General features: G+C 40.7%; 1 protein-coding gene and 2 long non-coding RNA genes across 4 annotated transcripts in view; 1 reads left to right on the top strand and 2 right to left on the bottom strand.

The window, feature by feature from the left end:
• Nucleotides 1-15,819, top strand: part of LOC126948015 (uncharacterized) — a 340,440-nt gene that overhangs the window by 21,259 nt on the left and 303,362 nt on the right. The gene's annotated exons all lie outside the window — the stretch shown is intronic.
• The window catches only part of LOC126948014 (uncharacterized), a 198,653-nt gene that overhangs the window by 75,297 nt on the left and 107,537 nt on the right, over nt 1-15,819 (bottom strand). The window lies entirely within an intron of this gene.
• The window catches only part of PAK2 (p21 (RAC1) activated kinase 2), a 93,839-nt gene that overhangs the window by 47,845 nt on the left and 30,175 nt on the right, over nt 1-15,819 (bottom strand). For both annotated transcript variants that reach the window (XR_007723274.1, XM_050779178.1), the window contains exon 2: nt 4,923-5,136. Coding sequence is in view for 1 of the 2 variants with exons in the window: in XM_050779178.1 (XP_050635135.1) it covers nt 4,923-5,109 (187 nt within the window). In the remaining variant the exon portion in view is untranslated. The remainder of the gene's footprint in view (nt 1-4,922; nt 5,137-15,819) is intronic.

Below are 15,819 nucleotides of genomic sequence, written 5' to 3'. Positions count from 1 at the left end.
GTAATCCCAGCTACTCGGGAGGTTGAGGCAGGAGAATCGATTGAACCTGGTGGGACGGAAGCTGCAGAGAGCCAAGATTGAGCCACTGGACTCCAGCGTGGGTGACAGACTCTGTCTCAAAAGAAAAAAAGAAATTAATTCCATTATATCAAAATTAATAACTTCTATTCATTAAAATATACTACTAAAAGGGTAAAAAGGCAAATCACATCCTGGAAGACTATCTTTAACATCATATGATTGACAAAAGATTAGTTTATAGACTAAAAGGAATGTTTATTAATAGAAAACGAAAAAGTTAACAACCCAGTAGAAAAATGGATTAAAGACCTTGATATGGTTTGGTTGTGTCCCCACCCAAATCACATCTTGAATTCTCACGTGTTGTGGGAGGGAGCCGGCAGGAGTAACTGAATCATGGGCAGGTCTTCACAAGATCTCCTGGTTTTAAAAGGGGGAGTTTCCCTGCACAAGCTCTCTCTCGTTGCCTGCCGTCATCCCTGTAGGACATGACTTGCTCCTCCTTGCCTTCTGCCATGATTGTGAGGCCTCCCAGCCATGTGAAACTGTAAGTCCAATAAACCCTTTTTCTTGTATAAATTATTCAGTCTTGTATAAATTTATCAGCAGCATGAAAACTGACTAATATAGATAGCGAACAGGTATTTCTTTCTCTTGAAGAGATATTTCACAGAAAGCACACAGGAATGGTCAATTAACCTGAAAAGATGCTCAGTTTTTTGAGTAATCAGGGAAAGGCAAATTTAAACCACAACGAGCTACTATTTCACCCCTCCCAGAGCTGCCGAGGGTGTTCGGCAATGGGAACCCTCATGTCCTGTGGGTGAGAATGTACACTAAAAACTTTTAGAAAACAATCTGACAAACCTAGTCAAGTCACACACGGGAACAGCCTGTAACCCAGCAATTCTAATCCTAAATATATACCTCTGAAGGACCTTTAAATCTTTTTTTTTTTTTTTTAATTATTATTATACTTTAAGTTCTATGGTACATGTGCATAACGTGCAGGTTTGTTACATATGTATACTTGTGCCATGTTGCTGTGCTGCACCCATCAACTCGTCAGCATCCAACTACTCGTCATTTACATCAGGTATAACTCCCAGTGCAATCCCTCCCCCCTCCCCCCTCCCCAAGGACCTTTAAATCTTTAAGCCAGGACAGACACCAAGAAATACATTTTATATCCTGACTCAGTATACACATAACTAAAACAAAGTCTTTCATAAGACAACGTTTTTACTGTGTGCACAATACTCTGATTACATTATTCTATTTCATTTAGTGTTGTCCACTACACAGATTTCAAAACCCCCCAATGCACTGGTTTTTAATACGAGCTGCACATCAGAATCATCTGAGGTATTAAAAAAATTAAAAACAAAACCAAAACTGATGCCCAGGGTAAGCCCCTAAAGATGCTGATTGCTGATTCAACTGGAATGAGATGGAGTTTGAGCACAGAGTTATTAAGCTTCCCAGGGGATTCTAATTAGCAATTCAAGAACTAAACTAACAGATCGCCTGAAGCTTGAGAAGCTTTGCCCCAGAGAAATACCTCAACACATCCAGTAAGATGTATGTTCAAGACTATCCACAGCAGCACTACTCATGAAAACAACCCAAATGTCTACAGATAGGAGACTGGCTACATAAACTGCAGTATATTTACAGTGCAGCAATACACAGCAGTGAAAGTGAACAAACTGCACCATACACATCAACAACTCTCAAAAGCATAAAGCTGAGTGAAAAGGATGTGGAAAAAATAAAGACAGCATAATTCCATTCATAAAAGGTTCCCAAACAGGCATGCCTAAACCACAGATATTTGAGGGTGAATAGATACGTCATAAAATTACAATAAAAATGCAGAATTCAGAATGGTGCATATTGGGGACAAAGAGAAGGACAGGATGGGGCATAGCAGATGGGGACTTCAGAGATACTGATAAAATTCTAGGCTGGGTGGTTGGTACAAGGATGTTTTATATATATATACATAGATACACATTTTTTTTTTTTTTGAGACAGAGTCTCACTCTGTCCCCCAGGCTGCAGTGCAGTGCCACGATCTTGGTTCACTGCAACCTCCACCTCCCAGGTTCAAGTGATTCTCCTGCCTCAGCCTCCTGAGTAGCTGGGATTACAGACACACCACCATTCCCGGCTAATTTTTTGTACTTTCAGTAGAGATGGAGTTTCACCATGTTGGCCAGGCTGGTTTTGAACTCCTGACCTCAAGTGATCTGCCCGCCTCAAGCCTCCCAAAGTGCTAGGATTAACAAGTGTGAGCCACTGTGCCCAGCCTATATAAATATATACTATATATATTACATATACACTATATATACTACACATATATTATATATATGTATACTATATACAGTATGCATATATATAGACTATATACTATATAGATAATATACTATTGCGTCTATTATGTCAACACAAAGTAAAAAAGCCAAATTCAATTTGACAGTGGTTATGGCCTATATCCGGGTGTATCCATTTGTCAAAACTGTGTAATTAATATCTGTGCATTTTGATAACTGTAATTTTATCTAAAAAATAAGTGGAGGCAGGATGTTGAAATTAGGTGACAGCATTGATTTACACTATTCTGTCTACTTTGAATTTATTTAACATTTTCAATAACAGAAATTTTTTTAAGAGAAAGAAAAAAAAAGGATAAGGCAAAGTTCATTTTTAGAGAACTTGTAAAGTTTTGAGATCAGCACTCAAAAGTTATTAGATGTTGACTGTAAACACAATAAAACGAAGACTTCAGAAATCACCAACAAAAACTGAATGAATATCAATTACAGATATAAAGAACTGATAACCCTAAATGCAATTAGAGTCCCCGCTAGGAAACCAGTATGTTCACTCCCCCTTTCTTAGGGGGACCTTGAGTTGGCTACAGCAGGTAAGTAATTTGGGGAGAAAGAAATGGAAAGGAGGAGTAGAGGAGGATAAAACTGGAAGATTCTCAAAATGACCAGAGATGGGAGCGCTCTCCTGCATTTACGTAAACACAGTTCAATTTGCTCACAAACCCTTCCGTTACCCAAAATCAACCACCAGACTGTCCACACTTTCTGTTTCGTTTTACCATCTTTTCCCTTTTCCAATGCCGTCCCCAAGTATACTTTATCTTGAGAATTCCCCTACTCTGCCCTTGATTCTAGCTCTCCATAGGGAAGTAATAACAACTCTTTCAGCGATTTTTTCTGGTGTTAACCTTTATCTTTTTTTTTCCTGACCTCCATAATTTTAAAGACCATGTTCACATTGCCATTTTTAGGTCTTCCCACTTTAAATATACTGACTTACTACTCCAATACACACTTCATTGCCTTCTTCCCATGCAATTTTTGGTTCATTGCTTCATCTTCCTCTTTAACCTTTACCTAATCCAGCCTAAGTACATTTTTCATTCTCAAATGTGTCAAACACACACCTTATCACTTCCTTTAAATAAACTTTAAAAACATACTTCCATTAAGGCTTTTCAGTTATAACTTCACAAGAAATCTTAATAAAACAAAATTAGAAAGAGGTGATATACAATGAAATGAATAGGTTTTCAACTGTTCCATGATTACACTCTATGAATCTAAATTCTCCAAGACTTGATTCTTCATTAATACTAACTCAAATTCTCACTGATTATCTCACTTAAATGTGTATTAAGGCGTATTACATACAAAGCACCATTCATCTTCTACTTGGGTTTACCTCTCCATGTAGAATATTAAGAGGTATATCTTTATCTTCGCATATATATATTTCCAGCCATCAGAGCCATATCACCATGTTTAAGGTGATGAAACAAATGAACCCCTTACTCTTATTCTAAAATCCATTAGTGTCTGTAATCCATTACTTAATTCTAAAATCCAAAAAGCCCTGAAAACTGAAGGGTTTTTGCTCAAATTTGACAACAAAACTAATTTAGCGATTTCAACTTATTTGAGACTATTTGTAGCCTTTATCCCACCTTTGTGTGACTAGACCAGTGGTTCTTTTTGTTTTTGAGACAGTCTGGATGGAGTGCAGTGGTATGTCCCTGGCTCACTCCAACCTCCCCGTCCAGGGCTCAAGCCATCCTCCCACCTCAGCCTCCCGAGTAGCTGGGATTACAGGCATGTGCCACCATGCCCGGCTAATTTTTGTATTTTTGTACAGATGGGGTTTTGCCATGTTGCCCAGGCTGGTCTTGAACTCCTGAGCTCAAGCAATCTGCCTGCCTTGGCCTCCCAAAGTGCTGGGATTACAGGCATGAGCCACTGTGTCCGGCCCAGTGATTCTTAATTGGAGTAATTTTGCCCCAGGAGATAGGTCCCTGCAAACAAATTATTTGGCTCCAAGATGTCAACAGCATCGAGGTTGAGAAACCCCGAACTAGATATATTTTGCTGAGGACATCAGTCTGTGAGTACTGAGGCTGCCTCAGACTCTTCTGAGGGCATTATAGAATACCTGGGAAAAGACAGTATTTACTACTCAAGAATCACAAAAACTCTTAATTCCAAAACACAGTTGGCTCCGGGGATTTCAGACAGGGGACTGTGGGCCCTATATCACCATTCTTATAATGGCAGGTCTCCTCAAATGTCACAAATCTCATTAAAATATGGCCAAGGTCTCAGAAAACAAAGGAGATGAATATAGAAATTCACTGGCCGTAACAAGTACGGTGAGAAACAAATTTACATTTTTTTCTCTTTCAAAATCACAATTTAAAATAAACTAGCCTTTTAAACAGTGCCTGTATATTAGCATCGATTGTTTTCATGATCTGTTTTAATGTTCTCACCATAAAAGTTATCAATACGGGTAACATACAATAATAAACCAACACTGAGACTCTTAAAACCACAAGTGCTGTTTACCTTTCTCTGTGCCTGAGAATATGGAGATGATTTTGTGCCTGGGCTTCTTCTCCTCCGGAACAGAGGGCAAAGGTTTCAAACTGTGATTGGCTGACAAGGGGTCTTTGCCTCCAGTGCTAAAGATGGTGCTGCTCATTCGCACAGGAGGTGCTGGGGGCTTGTCTTCCAGTTCTCCGTTATCAGACATGGTTCAGAATTACCAAATGGCCTGAACCTGGAAAAAACACAATTAGTAACAACGCAAAAAACGGCACGAACAAGCAAAAAACAGTCATAACTACCCCTGCCACAATTCCAAATTAGAAAATAGTATCCATTTAGAGTGACATTTGCAAAATTCTGGAAAAATCAATGTGTAAAAGATGTAACTCTCTTGAGGTGTAACAAAGGTAACTTCCCCTAACAAAGTTGGTAATGGTCAGCTGGAAAATGTTTGAAAAGTCACATGGAAACGTGATGGTACTACCAAAAACTCCTGATCTAACCAACAGATTCTAAGAGACCTTCTCCATGGAAAGACAGACAACATGAAATCTTTTTTTTTTTATTCCAAAGAGGAAAATTATGTTCTGACCAGCAAATTACAGGATATCTTGGGGAGGTGCACCTCTAGAGCAGAGACAGACGGTTGGCTATTAAGCCTATCAAACAGCACCCCTCTGATCTGATTTCACGCACACCAACTTCGCAGTTACAACTTAGTCTTCACAATAACTTGACTAAAAAATTCTTATTTTTGAGATGGAGTCTCACTCTGTCACCCAGGCTGAGATGCAGTGACGTGATCTCAGCTCACTGCAACCTCCACCTGCCAGGTTCAAGAGATTCTCCTGCCTCAGCCTCCTGAGTAGGTGGGACTACAGCCGCACGCCACCACTCTCAGCTAATTTTTGGTATTTTTAGTAGAGACGGGGTTTCACCATGTTGGCCAGGCTGGTTTCAAACTCTTGACCTCCGGTGATCCACCTACCTTGGCCTCCGAAAGTGCTGGGATTACAGGTGTGAGCCACGGCATCCAGCCTAATCTTTGTATTTTTAGCAGAGACGAGGTTTTGCTACGATGCCCAGGCTGGTCTCGAATTCCTGACCTCAAGTGATCCACCCGCCTTATCCTCCCAAATTGCTGAGATTATAGGCATGAGCCCCCAAGCCTGGCCGAGGATTCTTAAAACAATGCACTGCTGAGGCAGTATTTGGTCTCTGAAAATCTGACATCCTAATTTACACAAATTAGTCTTTTGAGTTTTGCAGACAATCACAAAGGAGCTTGGCCAATCTGGATACACTGACAAAATTAAATACAGAGCATGGCTGAAAGGCTGAGTGTGGCCACATCCCGCAGGTTCTGTGACACCAGCAAATGCCCTGTCCAGGCAGTTGCATAATCCCTCTTACCTACATGGCTAATTCAGCGGAAACCTCAGCCCTGCTTACCCATACTTCTAGGCATGTCTTTAAAAAAGTAGATTACACAAATTTGAAATCAGCAGGAAAAGGGAGAGGATCCCTAACTTACATATGAGTTCTGATACCAAAAAAAAAAAAAAAAAAGGCCATGTTAGGAAACATATTTCCCACTAAACATGGTTTTGATTGGTAACTGGATCTTAATTTGATTCTAAGATTATTTAATGCGTTTAAGCAAATACAACCTTGCATACATACAATGAAAAGAATGCTAACTGTTCAGAACTTATAAATATATTTTTTATTTAGTTTGAATGCTTATACCTGAAGAAAAGTAGGTACAATTTGAGAAGATTATAGCAAATCTTACAGCTTTTATTTTCCTTGATGGGAGTGTGTCACTAGCACTACGGTGTATTTTCTCTCTCAAAATCATGATTATTTTTTCATTCTACGAAAGAGCAAGAATAAAAAAAGGTAAAGGAGCAAACACATTTCTGGGAGTGACATGGTTTGGCTGCGTCCCCACTCAAATCTCATCTTGAATTCCCATGTATGGCAGGAGGTCAATGCGCTCAGATCTCATCTTGAATTCCCACGTGTGGCGGGAGGTCAATGCGCTCAGATCTCATCTTGAACTCCCATGTGTGGCGGGAGGTCAATGCGCTCAGATCTCATCTTGAATTCCCACGTGTGGTGGGAGGGACCTGGCAGGAGGTCAATGAATTATGGGGGCAAGTCTTTCCTGTGCCGTTCTCCTGACAGTGAGTCTCACATGATCTGATGGGTTTAAAAAGATTTCCCTGCACAAGCTCCCTCTCTCTGCCTGCTGCCATCCATGTAAGATGTGACTTGCTCCTCCTTGCCTTCTGTCATGATTGTGAGGCTTCCCCAGCCACATGGAAATGTAAGTCCAATTAAGTCTGTTTCTTTTGTAAATTGCCCAGTCTCAGGTACGTCTTTATCAGCAGCATGAAAACAAAACAGACTAATAGAGGGGGTAACTAGCTAGAGAAGGTCTGGGAAAAGGGAGTGAAAATGATCTCTATTTCTGTGTGTGAAAGACTGGTCTAAGGAAGACATGAGGGCAGGATCTAAGGTGGTGCTGACATGCCCTAAAATGATTCTTCTTAACCAGCTCATGACATCATGCGGGATTTATTTTGTTTTTGGGGTGGGATGCAAGCAGGATGTAACTGGTTATTCCTAAGTATGGGCTACTACCAGTGTGCATTCCAAGAGGGGACTTATCTTGCTACAGACAGAAGAAAGACAAAGCTTAGTAACAACATTGCAGCTGGGCACAGTGGCTCACGCCACACTTTGGGAGGCCAAGGTGGGCGGATCGCTTGAGGTCAGGAGGTCAGGAGAAACTCTTTCTCTACGGAAAACACAAGAATTAGTCAGGTGAGGTGGCGCACGCCTGTAGTCCCGGCTACTCGGGTGCTGAGGCAGAGGAATCACTTGAGCCCGGGAGGCAGAGGTTGCAGAGCCGAGATCATGCCACTGCACTCCAGCCTGGGCAACAGAGTGAGCCACCATCTCAAAAACAAAACAAAACAAAAAATAACAAAAAAAAACATGGCACAATAAAGTGACTATGAATTGTCTTCTCAAGGCTCCCATATCGATGGAACATGAGTAGAAACTGCCAATGCACCTTCAATAATAATAATAATAAATCAGCTGCATGTCATCCAGTTCTGTGGTTAACAGCGTATGTTCCAGAATCAGACTGCTCTGGATGGAATCCTGTTTCCACCACTGACTTAGTGTGTGACCTTGGGCAAATCACTTCACCAAGTCTCATGACTCCCTGAAGAAATGGCTGACTCTAGGCGTGGGACAGGGAAAATGCAAGATGAGCCCAGAGCACGCTGTAGTGTCAGAAGGCAAGGGAGCACTTTAAAAGGATGAAGAAATGCCAAAGGGACACAGGAAAGATCTTCCATAGGCCAATGCTGGGATGATTTGAGCAAATTAGTATACTATTTGATTATGACCCAAAGTATCAAATAAATATGTTATTCCATCCTGACATAAATAAATGAGTAAGTAAATAAATGGGAGAAAAGGAACAAATCTTTCTTACAGAAGAATTGCAAATAAAATAGGTAAATACATCTCCCTCTAGGAGTTTCAGCTTAATCCATGTTTCCTCTTGAGTGAAGGCAAAACTTAGTGACTCGTTTCCAAAGAACAGTGTATGGCAAGGGAAAAATAACTTCGCAGTGAAAAAACCCAGCAAACATGCCTTATTTATTACCCAAGTGACCACAGCTGACATCGCCAGCGACAAGTCGTGACCCTATTACTTATCCCCTCATCTAATGTGATGGGGCACACACTTCGCCTCTGTGGTGTTCTTCCCGCAAACCCACAGCCCTAGTCTAATCATGAGAAAACACCAGACAAACCCCAATTGAGGGATATGCTACAAAACTCCTGACCACTACATTCCTCCAAACTGTCAAGGACATGAAAACCAACACTGAGATACTGTAACAGATCAGAGGAGACAGAACCATAAATGCAACATGACACCCTGGATTGGATCCTGGAACAGAAAAGGGGCACTGGTGAAACAACTAGTAGAATCCAAATAAACCCTAGAATTTAGTTAACAGTAAGGCACCAATACTGGCTTCTTTGTTTTGACATGCGTATCACGGTTATGTAAGATGTTAACATCAGAGGAAGCCGGGTGACAGGTATACAGGAAATGCACTATCTTTGCAATTTGTCTGTACATCTAAAATCATCCCCTAATAAAAACTCTATTAAAAAGGGAGTTAGTAAGTTCCTCAAAAATTAAATACAGAGCTACCAGGTGATCCAGCAATTCCACTCCCAGGTATACAGCCAAGAGAACTGAAAACATATGTTCACGCAAAAACTTTATATGAAAGTTCACAGAAGCATTCATAATAGCCAAAAGATAGACCTAAATATCCATCAACTGATGAACGGATATCCAAAATGTGGTGTGTCCATAAGATGGAATATTGTTTGGCCACAAAAAGAAGTACTGATACATGCTGCAAGATGGATGGCCCCTGAACACTAAGTGGAAAAAAGCCATAAAAGGCCACATATTGTAGGATTCTACTTCACATGAAATGTCCAGAACAGGGGCATCACAGAGATGGAAAGGAATTTAGTTCATAAACACGGCTGATTAGCGAGTGGTTGCTACGGAGTGAGGGAAATGAGATGTGGCTGCTAATGGGTATGAAGTTTCTCTGGGGGATGCAAAGGTTCAGTATGAAGACAGCGGAGAGAGTCGCACAGCCTTGTGAATATACTAAAACCACTCAATTGTATACTTTATAAGATGGTAAATTTTAGGCTGCGCAAATTATATCTCAAATTAATATCTACTCACAGAATAAACATCAAATGAACTAACAAAGATAAAAAGCCTTTGCAATTGTTACCATCATTACTACTTATAAGACTCTATGCTAGACATTAGAGAAAATGAAAGACACCCTGTGTCTTCTCTAAGAGTTCAAACCTAGCGGGAAGGACCAACACATACTTGTTTTAAGTTAGGTCAGGCATTCCCCTTATCAGTATCTGCTCTCAACCCAGGCCTATCAAAGCTACTCAGCTCCTTCAAAGTAGCCATTCTCAAAACATTTTGGCCACAATACCCTTTACATTCTTAAACATTAATGAAGAGTCCAAAGAGTTTTTGTTGATGAGGGTTATATCTATCTATATTTACTGCATGAGACATTGAAACAAGTTATTGGCTGGGCACCTTGGCTCACGCTGTAATCCTAACACTCTGGGAGGCTGAGGTCGGGGACTACTTGAGGTCAGGAGTTCGAGACCAGCCTGGCCAACATGGTGAAACCCCGTCTCTACTAAAAATACAAAAATTAGCTGGGCACGGTGGCGCATGTCTGTAATCCCAGCTACTTGGGCGGCTGAGGCAGGAGAATCGCTTGAAGCTGGGAGGCGGAAGTTGCAGTGAGTCGAGATCACGCCACTGCACTCCGGCCTGGGTGACAGAGTGAGAATCTGTCTCAAAAATACAAAGCAAAACAAACAAACAAAAAAAACAAGTTGTTTAAATAATTCATTTAAAAATAACAACAAACCCATTACATGTTATACATTTTTATGAAAAATGACTATTTCCCAAAACAAAGTAAGTTGAGTGAGAAGACTGATATTCTTTGACATTTCGGCCAGTCTTTTTCATGTCTGGTGTGGTAGAAGACAGCCAGATGATAGATCTGCTTCTGCATTCAATCTGCTGTGCTACGTTGTTTTAGCTGAGGATGATGAAAAACATCTGGTCTCACACAGATACCACCTTTTCGAAAAGGCAGGAGCATTTTAACAGCTTTCACATAATTGTGGATTTTCTTCTTCGGTATGACACTAAACCTGACCTTCCTAAAAGGTTAGCTGTGGAATCTGAAACCACAGCAATGAATCCTTTTTACTCTATTACATGAAGCCAATTGATTCTCTTGAATTCTGAATGAATCTGTTACCTATGCAGAAGTTTTACGATGTCATGTGTCGATTTTTGGAAAATATTGTTCCCTGGGTTTTGAAGATACTCCAAATGTTGACACATTTCATTGTGCAGTAAAAATAAAATCACATTCATTAATATCACCACCCATCTCATCAGAAAAGTCTTTCAAGTGCTGGGAAACTGCTAAAATCAACATAGCGGATACAAGTTTTCTAAAACTCTAATTTTTGCTTAAAAGCCTAAATTATATCAGAAGCAACACATTCTGTCACTATTTTTGAGGAAATGTCTGCAAAATACCTAAGTTGAACCACCAGAATTTGTGGGTCAGTTGTTCTTTCAAATAAAAAAAGGTGTTCCATGAAACAGAGGGCTAGTTTAGCTCTCTCGCAAAAGTGGTTATCTCCAAGACAACGATTCCTACTTGGTATGCAGAAGTACCTTATGAGTACTTCCCATTTTGCTATATAGAATACTTGATCAATAACTTTATTGTTCCATTAAGTATGTTATTACGTGAGGCTGGTACTTTACCGCAAGCACGTGGCCATGGCCTTGGTATGGGTTAAAGTAACGAGCAATTTGACCCACTTCTGCTTTTACTCCATCAATCCATTTGTCAACACAGTGTGAAAGCAAATAATGTGTTAAGAATATTCTGAAAAAAGTTTCGACATCATAGACTCCCCCATGATACCGCAGACCACACTTTGAGAACTGCTGCTTTAAAGTGTACTCCATCTTTATACTTCACCGACATACCCCAAATGCTTTGATGTTTTATGGAGGTGGCAGAAGACTCATATTTATTTCATCTTATACTCGATAGAACACATTTTAACAGAACAAATAAGCAACAGCTAGATTTCCAAGCTAGGGTACAAAAACCTCCTCAATCCTTAACATGTTGAAAAATCCAAATACATGCAATGGTATTTACTATATCGCTTTTCATTACAGTATCAGAAAGATGAGTAGGCTTTCGTGGCTTAGCCAGAGACACACTTTCATTCTTACGAGAAGCAATGCTAAATTCTAAGCAAATGACATTACACAGCAACCTTCAGAACACAGCCTTTCCTTATACTTTGGTTATCCTTTGGTGGCTCACGTCTGCAATCCCAGCACTTTGGGAGGCTGAGGCAGGCAGATCACAAGGTCAAGAGATCGAGACCATCCTGGCTAACACAGTGAAACCCCGTCTCTACTAAAAACACAAAAATTAGCTGGGCATGGTGGTGCGCGCCTGTAGTCCCAGCTACTCACAAGGCCGAGGGAGGAGAATTGCTTGAACCCGGGAGGTAGAGGTTGCAGTGAGCCGAGATTGCGCCATTGCACTCCAGCCTGGGCCACAGAGCAAGACTCCGTCTCAAAAAAAAAAAAAAAATTATTTTTTCCTACTGCTCAATATTAGTATACTGTGCAGTAACTTTTTAATTTTCTGCACATATTCCGTCTAGTAGAACGAAACAGGAGCCAGAGCATTGCGTTCTCAGAACTTTTTAGTGACTATACACTATCATGTTGAATGAGCTGTCTCAAAGAAATTCCAATTAACATGACTTACCCTTTAAGCAATACTTGCCTAAACAAATCCCAGATTTAACAGTAAACTTCAGTCAGAGATGTCCCTAATGAAATTATTCAAGATGACGAATATGCCGCAACAATTCTAATACACCACATGAGTGACTAGATCTTAGTAAATACAAGCACAACCTTCGATACAACACTGACGCCTCTGCCACCTGCTTAGCTGAGGACTTACCACTTCATCTCTGGGTTTCTCTCAGTCTCTATTGTTGTTGAAGAAATTCTATCAGGTTGGTGCAAAAGTAAGTAGTTTCCATTGAAAGCAATGACAAAAACCGCAATTACTTTTGTACCACCTAATAACTAGCTCCCTAGAGGGTTCCTCTGTGTTCAGTTTTTTGTTGGGAGAAAGAAGTCAGAATTGGTTAAATATACCTTAATTATCACGCAGAAGTTGACTAAAAGTAACAAGTGCTATGGCTCTCCCTGGCTACACATCGTCCTGACTGGCTGCCCATAACCTACAGACTGAGGACTAAACTCTGGCATTATGGCCACTCAACTCCAAACTGCTGAGTCAATCTCATCTCATGGAATGCACGTCAATCCTGTGCCTCATATTCCTCAAATACACCCAAGACTTTCCTGGCCTAAGTAATTTTTATGTATCGATTTCTGCATTCTTAGCTTTTCTTTTTCCTTCTATCTACCCAACCAAATCTTTCAAGGCTTAGTGAAAATGATTTCCTTCCTAAGGTCATTCCTTGCCCAAAAAGATCCTTCACATCCTCTAAACTCGAGTTACACGGGAAAACAAATTCGGATGGTATTAAGATTGTGAAGGATTAAGTCAACTAGTCCATTTGCCTTGTTTTATATGTGGAAAAAACCAACTTTCCAAAAAAGTAAGTGGTTAGCCTAAAGGCACATCAATCTAATTACTAACGGAACTAAGACCAGAACTCAAGTTTCCTAACAACTCTTAATCTCATGCTCTTTTTTCTTACTATATGCTAATACACTGGGCCATTCTTCCGCGACCAATTACAACTATAAACCCTTAGTTATTTTATCTGCTTTTCCTACCTAAGACCTCAAGCAATTCAAAGGCAAGTACTGTGCATGTACCAGGCAATGTTTGCTGATTTATGGTACCATACTCTATCCACAGATGAAATACTATTCTTGAATTTGCCTTTTTTTTTTTTTTTTTTTTTTTTTGAGACGGAGTCTTGCTCTGTCCCCCAGGCTGGAGTGCAGTGGCACGATCTTGGCTCACTGTAACCTCCACCTCCCGGATTCTCCTGCCTCAGCCTCCCAAGTAGCTGGGATTACAGGCGTGCACTACCACACCCAGCTAATTGAATTTGTTTTCTTTTTCTTTTTTTTTTTTTTTGGAGACGGAGTCTCGCTGTGTCTCCTAGGCTGGAGTGCAGTGGCGTGATCTCGGCTCACTGCAAGCTCCGCCTCCCGGGTTCACGCCATTCTCCTGCCTCAGCCTCCCGAGTAGCTGAGACTACAGGCGCCCGCCACCACGCACGGCTAGTTTTTTGTATTTTTAGTAGAGACGGGGTTTCACCATGTTAGCCAGGATAGTCTCGATCTCCTGACCTCGTGATCCACCCGCCTCGGCCTCCCAAAGTGCTGGGATTACAGGCTTGAGCCACCGCGCCCGGCCTTCTTTTTTTTTTTTGAGATGGAGTCTCAATGTCACCTAGGCTGGAGTGCAGTGGCATCATCTTGGCTCACTGCAACCTCTGCCTCCTGGATTCAAGAAATTCTCCTGTCTCAGCCTCCCAAGTAGCTGGGAGGCAGACACCACCACATCTGGCTAATTTTTCTATTTTTGAGTAGAGATGGGGTTTTACTATATTGGTCAGGCTCGTCTCAAACTCCTGACCTCAGGTGATCCACCCACCTTGGCCTCCCAAAGTGTTGGGATTACAGGCGTGAGCCGCTGTGCCCGGCCTGAACTTGTTTTCTTAATCAAACAGCACTAGACAACATAAACTACTCCATATTAACAAAAATATATTTAGAAAGGTTTATACTTTTCCCCTCACATCTGATTCATGACCTTCAGTTCTCTTTTCCAAAAAACAGCACTTTTTGTGTGTGAATTGCTGCTTCTGACAGTGTCAAATGCCTGAAAAGTACCAAATGAGACTGTGGTAAGGTTCTTTATGTTCATCTTATATGTTAGCCAAAAATAGTATTAGGTATAAAAATAATTCATGGTGAAACACTGATTTACCTTATGTTTTGCTCAACCATTAGTCAAAAATGTTTTATAAAAAAAAGAGCAAACAGTAACTAGTGCTTCTCTCTAAATCTGTTCAAACACTTTTTGCTACTTTTCAGTGAAAAACAAGTAGGCGAAACAAAAAGTGTGCCCCAAACACACTGCACTCTTCTGAGAGGCCCATTGTTTAACTGTGACACGGCTCAAACACAAACAACTCCTCAATTGTCTGCTGAAGGAGACTAGGGGTAGCTAAACATACAGCAGAAACCAACAGCGGAGTGGCATCTGGAACCGGTCAGCCCAGAGTAGAAATTACTAAACTTAATATTATCTGCTGGGATCAACTATAGTACTCCAAGTATAAACCATATACTATTGAAAAACACAATGATTTTAAAAGCACAATTTCGCTTTACATTTTTATTTACTTTTCATATAAATAGCAAGTGAGTCTTAATTTTTCAGTACATTATGAATGCAGTAACGCAGCACTAATTAATTACCCAGACATTCAACAATCTCTCAAGAAGCTGCAAGAGCCCCAACACCAGTGGTCCCTCCCTCCCCCAGTCAAAAAAACAAGAGCCTCAAATGCCTTTGAGAGCAAAAGCATGAATGAAAACATTTCCAAATCACCTGAAGATGACAACACACACTTCTAAATAGAAGGTTCACAACTCAGAAGGAAAAGGGTGTTCTCATGTGGTGACAATGGCCATAACATCAGTCCCACTAGTAGCAAAGCCAGAAAGAAAAGAGGAAAAGGGAGAAAAGAGATGTAGAAAACACAAGCTGGGGCTGGTAAAAAAGAAGGAAAATAAAACGTCGCTTCAAACTCTAAAATAAAGGACTGGATAACGTATCAAATCTTTTTAAATGCATGGATGGGCTAGTAAAATAAGAGAGATGATTCCACAGAGCTCCAAACCAAAGTGAAACCAGGAACTCAAAAAGAGTAAGCAATTTACTAATCTAGTTATTCTCGAGGGATTTCTACTAAACCCCGGAGACCTCATGCTTCCACTTTGATGGCTGCCACAGGGGACAGGTAGTAAAACCCAGACTGCCTAAGGTTGAAAAATTAACAGGACTCCCCTCCCACCTAAGGCTAGGCCTGAAAAAGGCTATAATGCACATAACGACCAATCAGGAATAAATCCCTCTGGACAGAAAGGAACAAGAAAACCTTAAGCATTTTGAAAATGGTGATGGCA

The sequence above is a fragment of the Macaca thibetana genome, chromosome 2, assembly GCF_024542745.1.
Source record: "Macaca thibetana thibetana isolate TM-01 chromosome 2, ASM2454274v1, whole genome shotgun sequence".
NCBI classification, from domain to species: Eukaryota; Metazoa; Chordata; class Mammalia; order Primates; family Cercopithecidae; genus Macaca; species Macaca thibetana.
The sequence above is the reverse complement of the archived record's forward strand: the minus strand, read 5'-3'. Positions and strand labels throughout refer to the sequence as shown.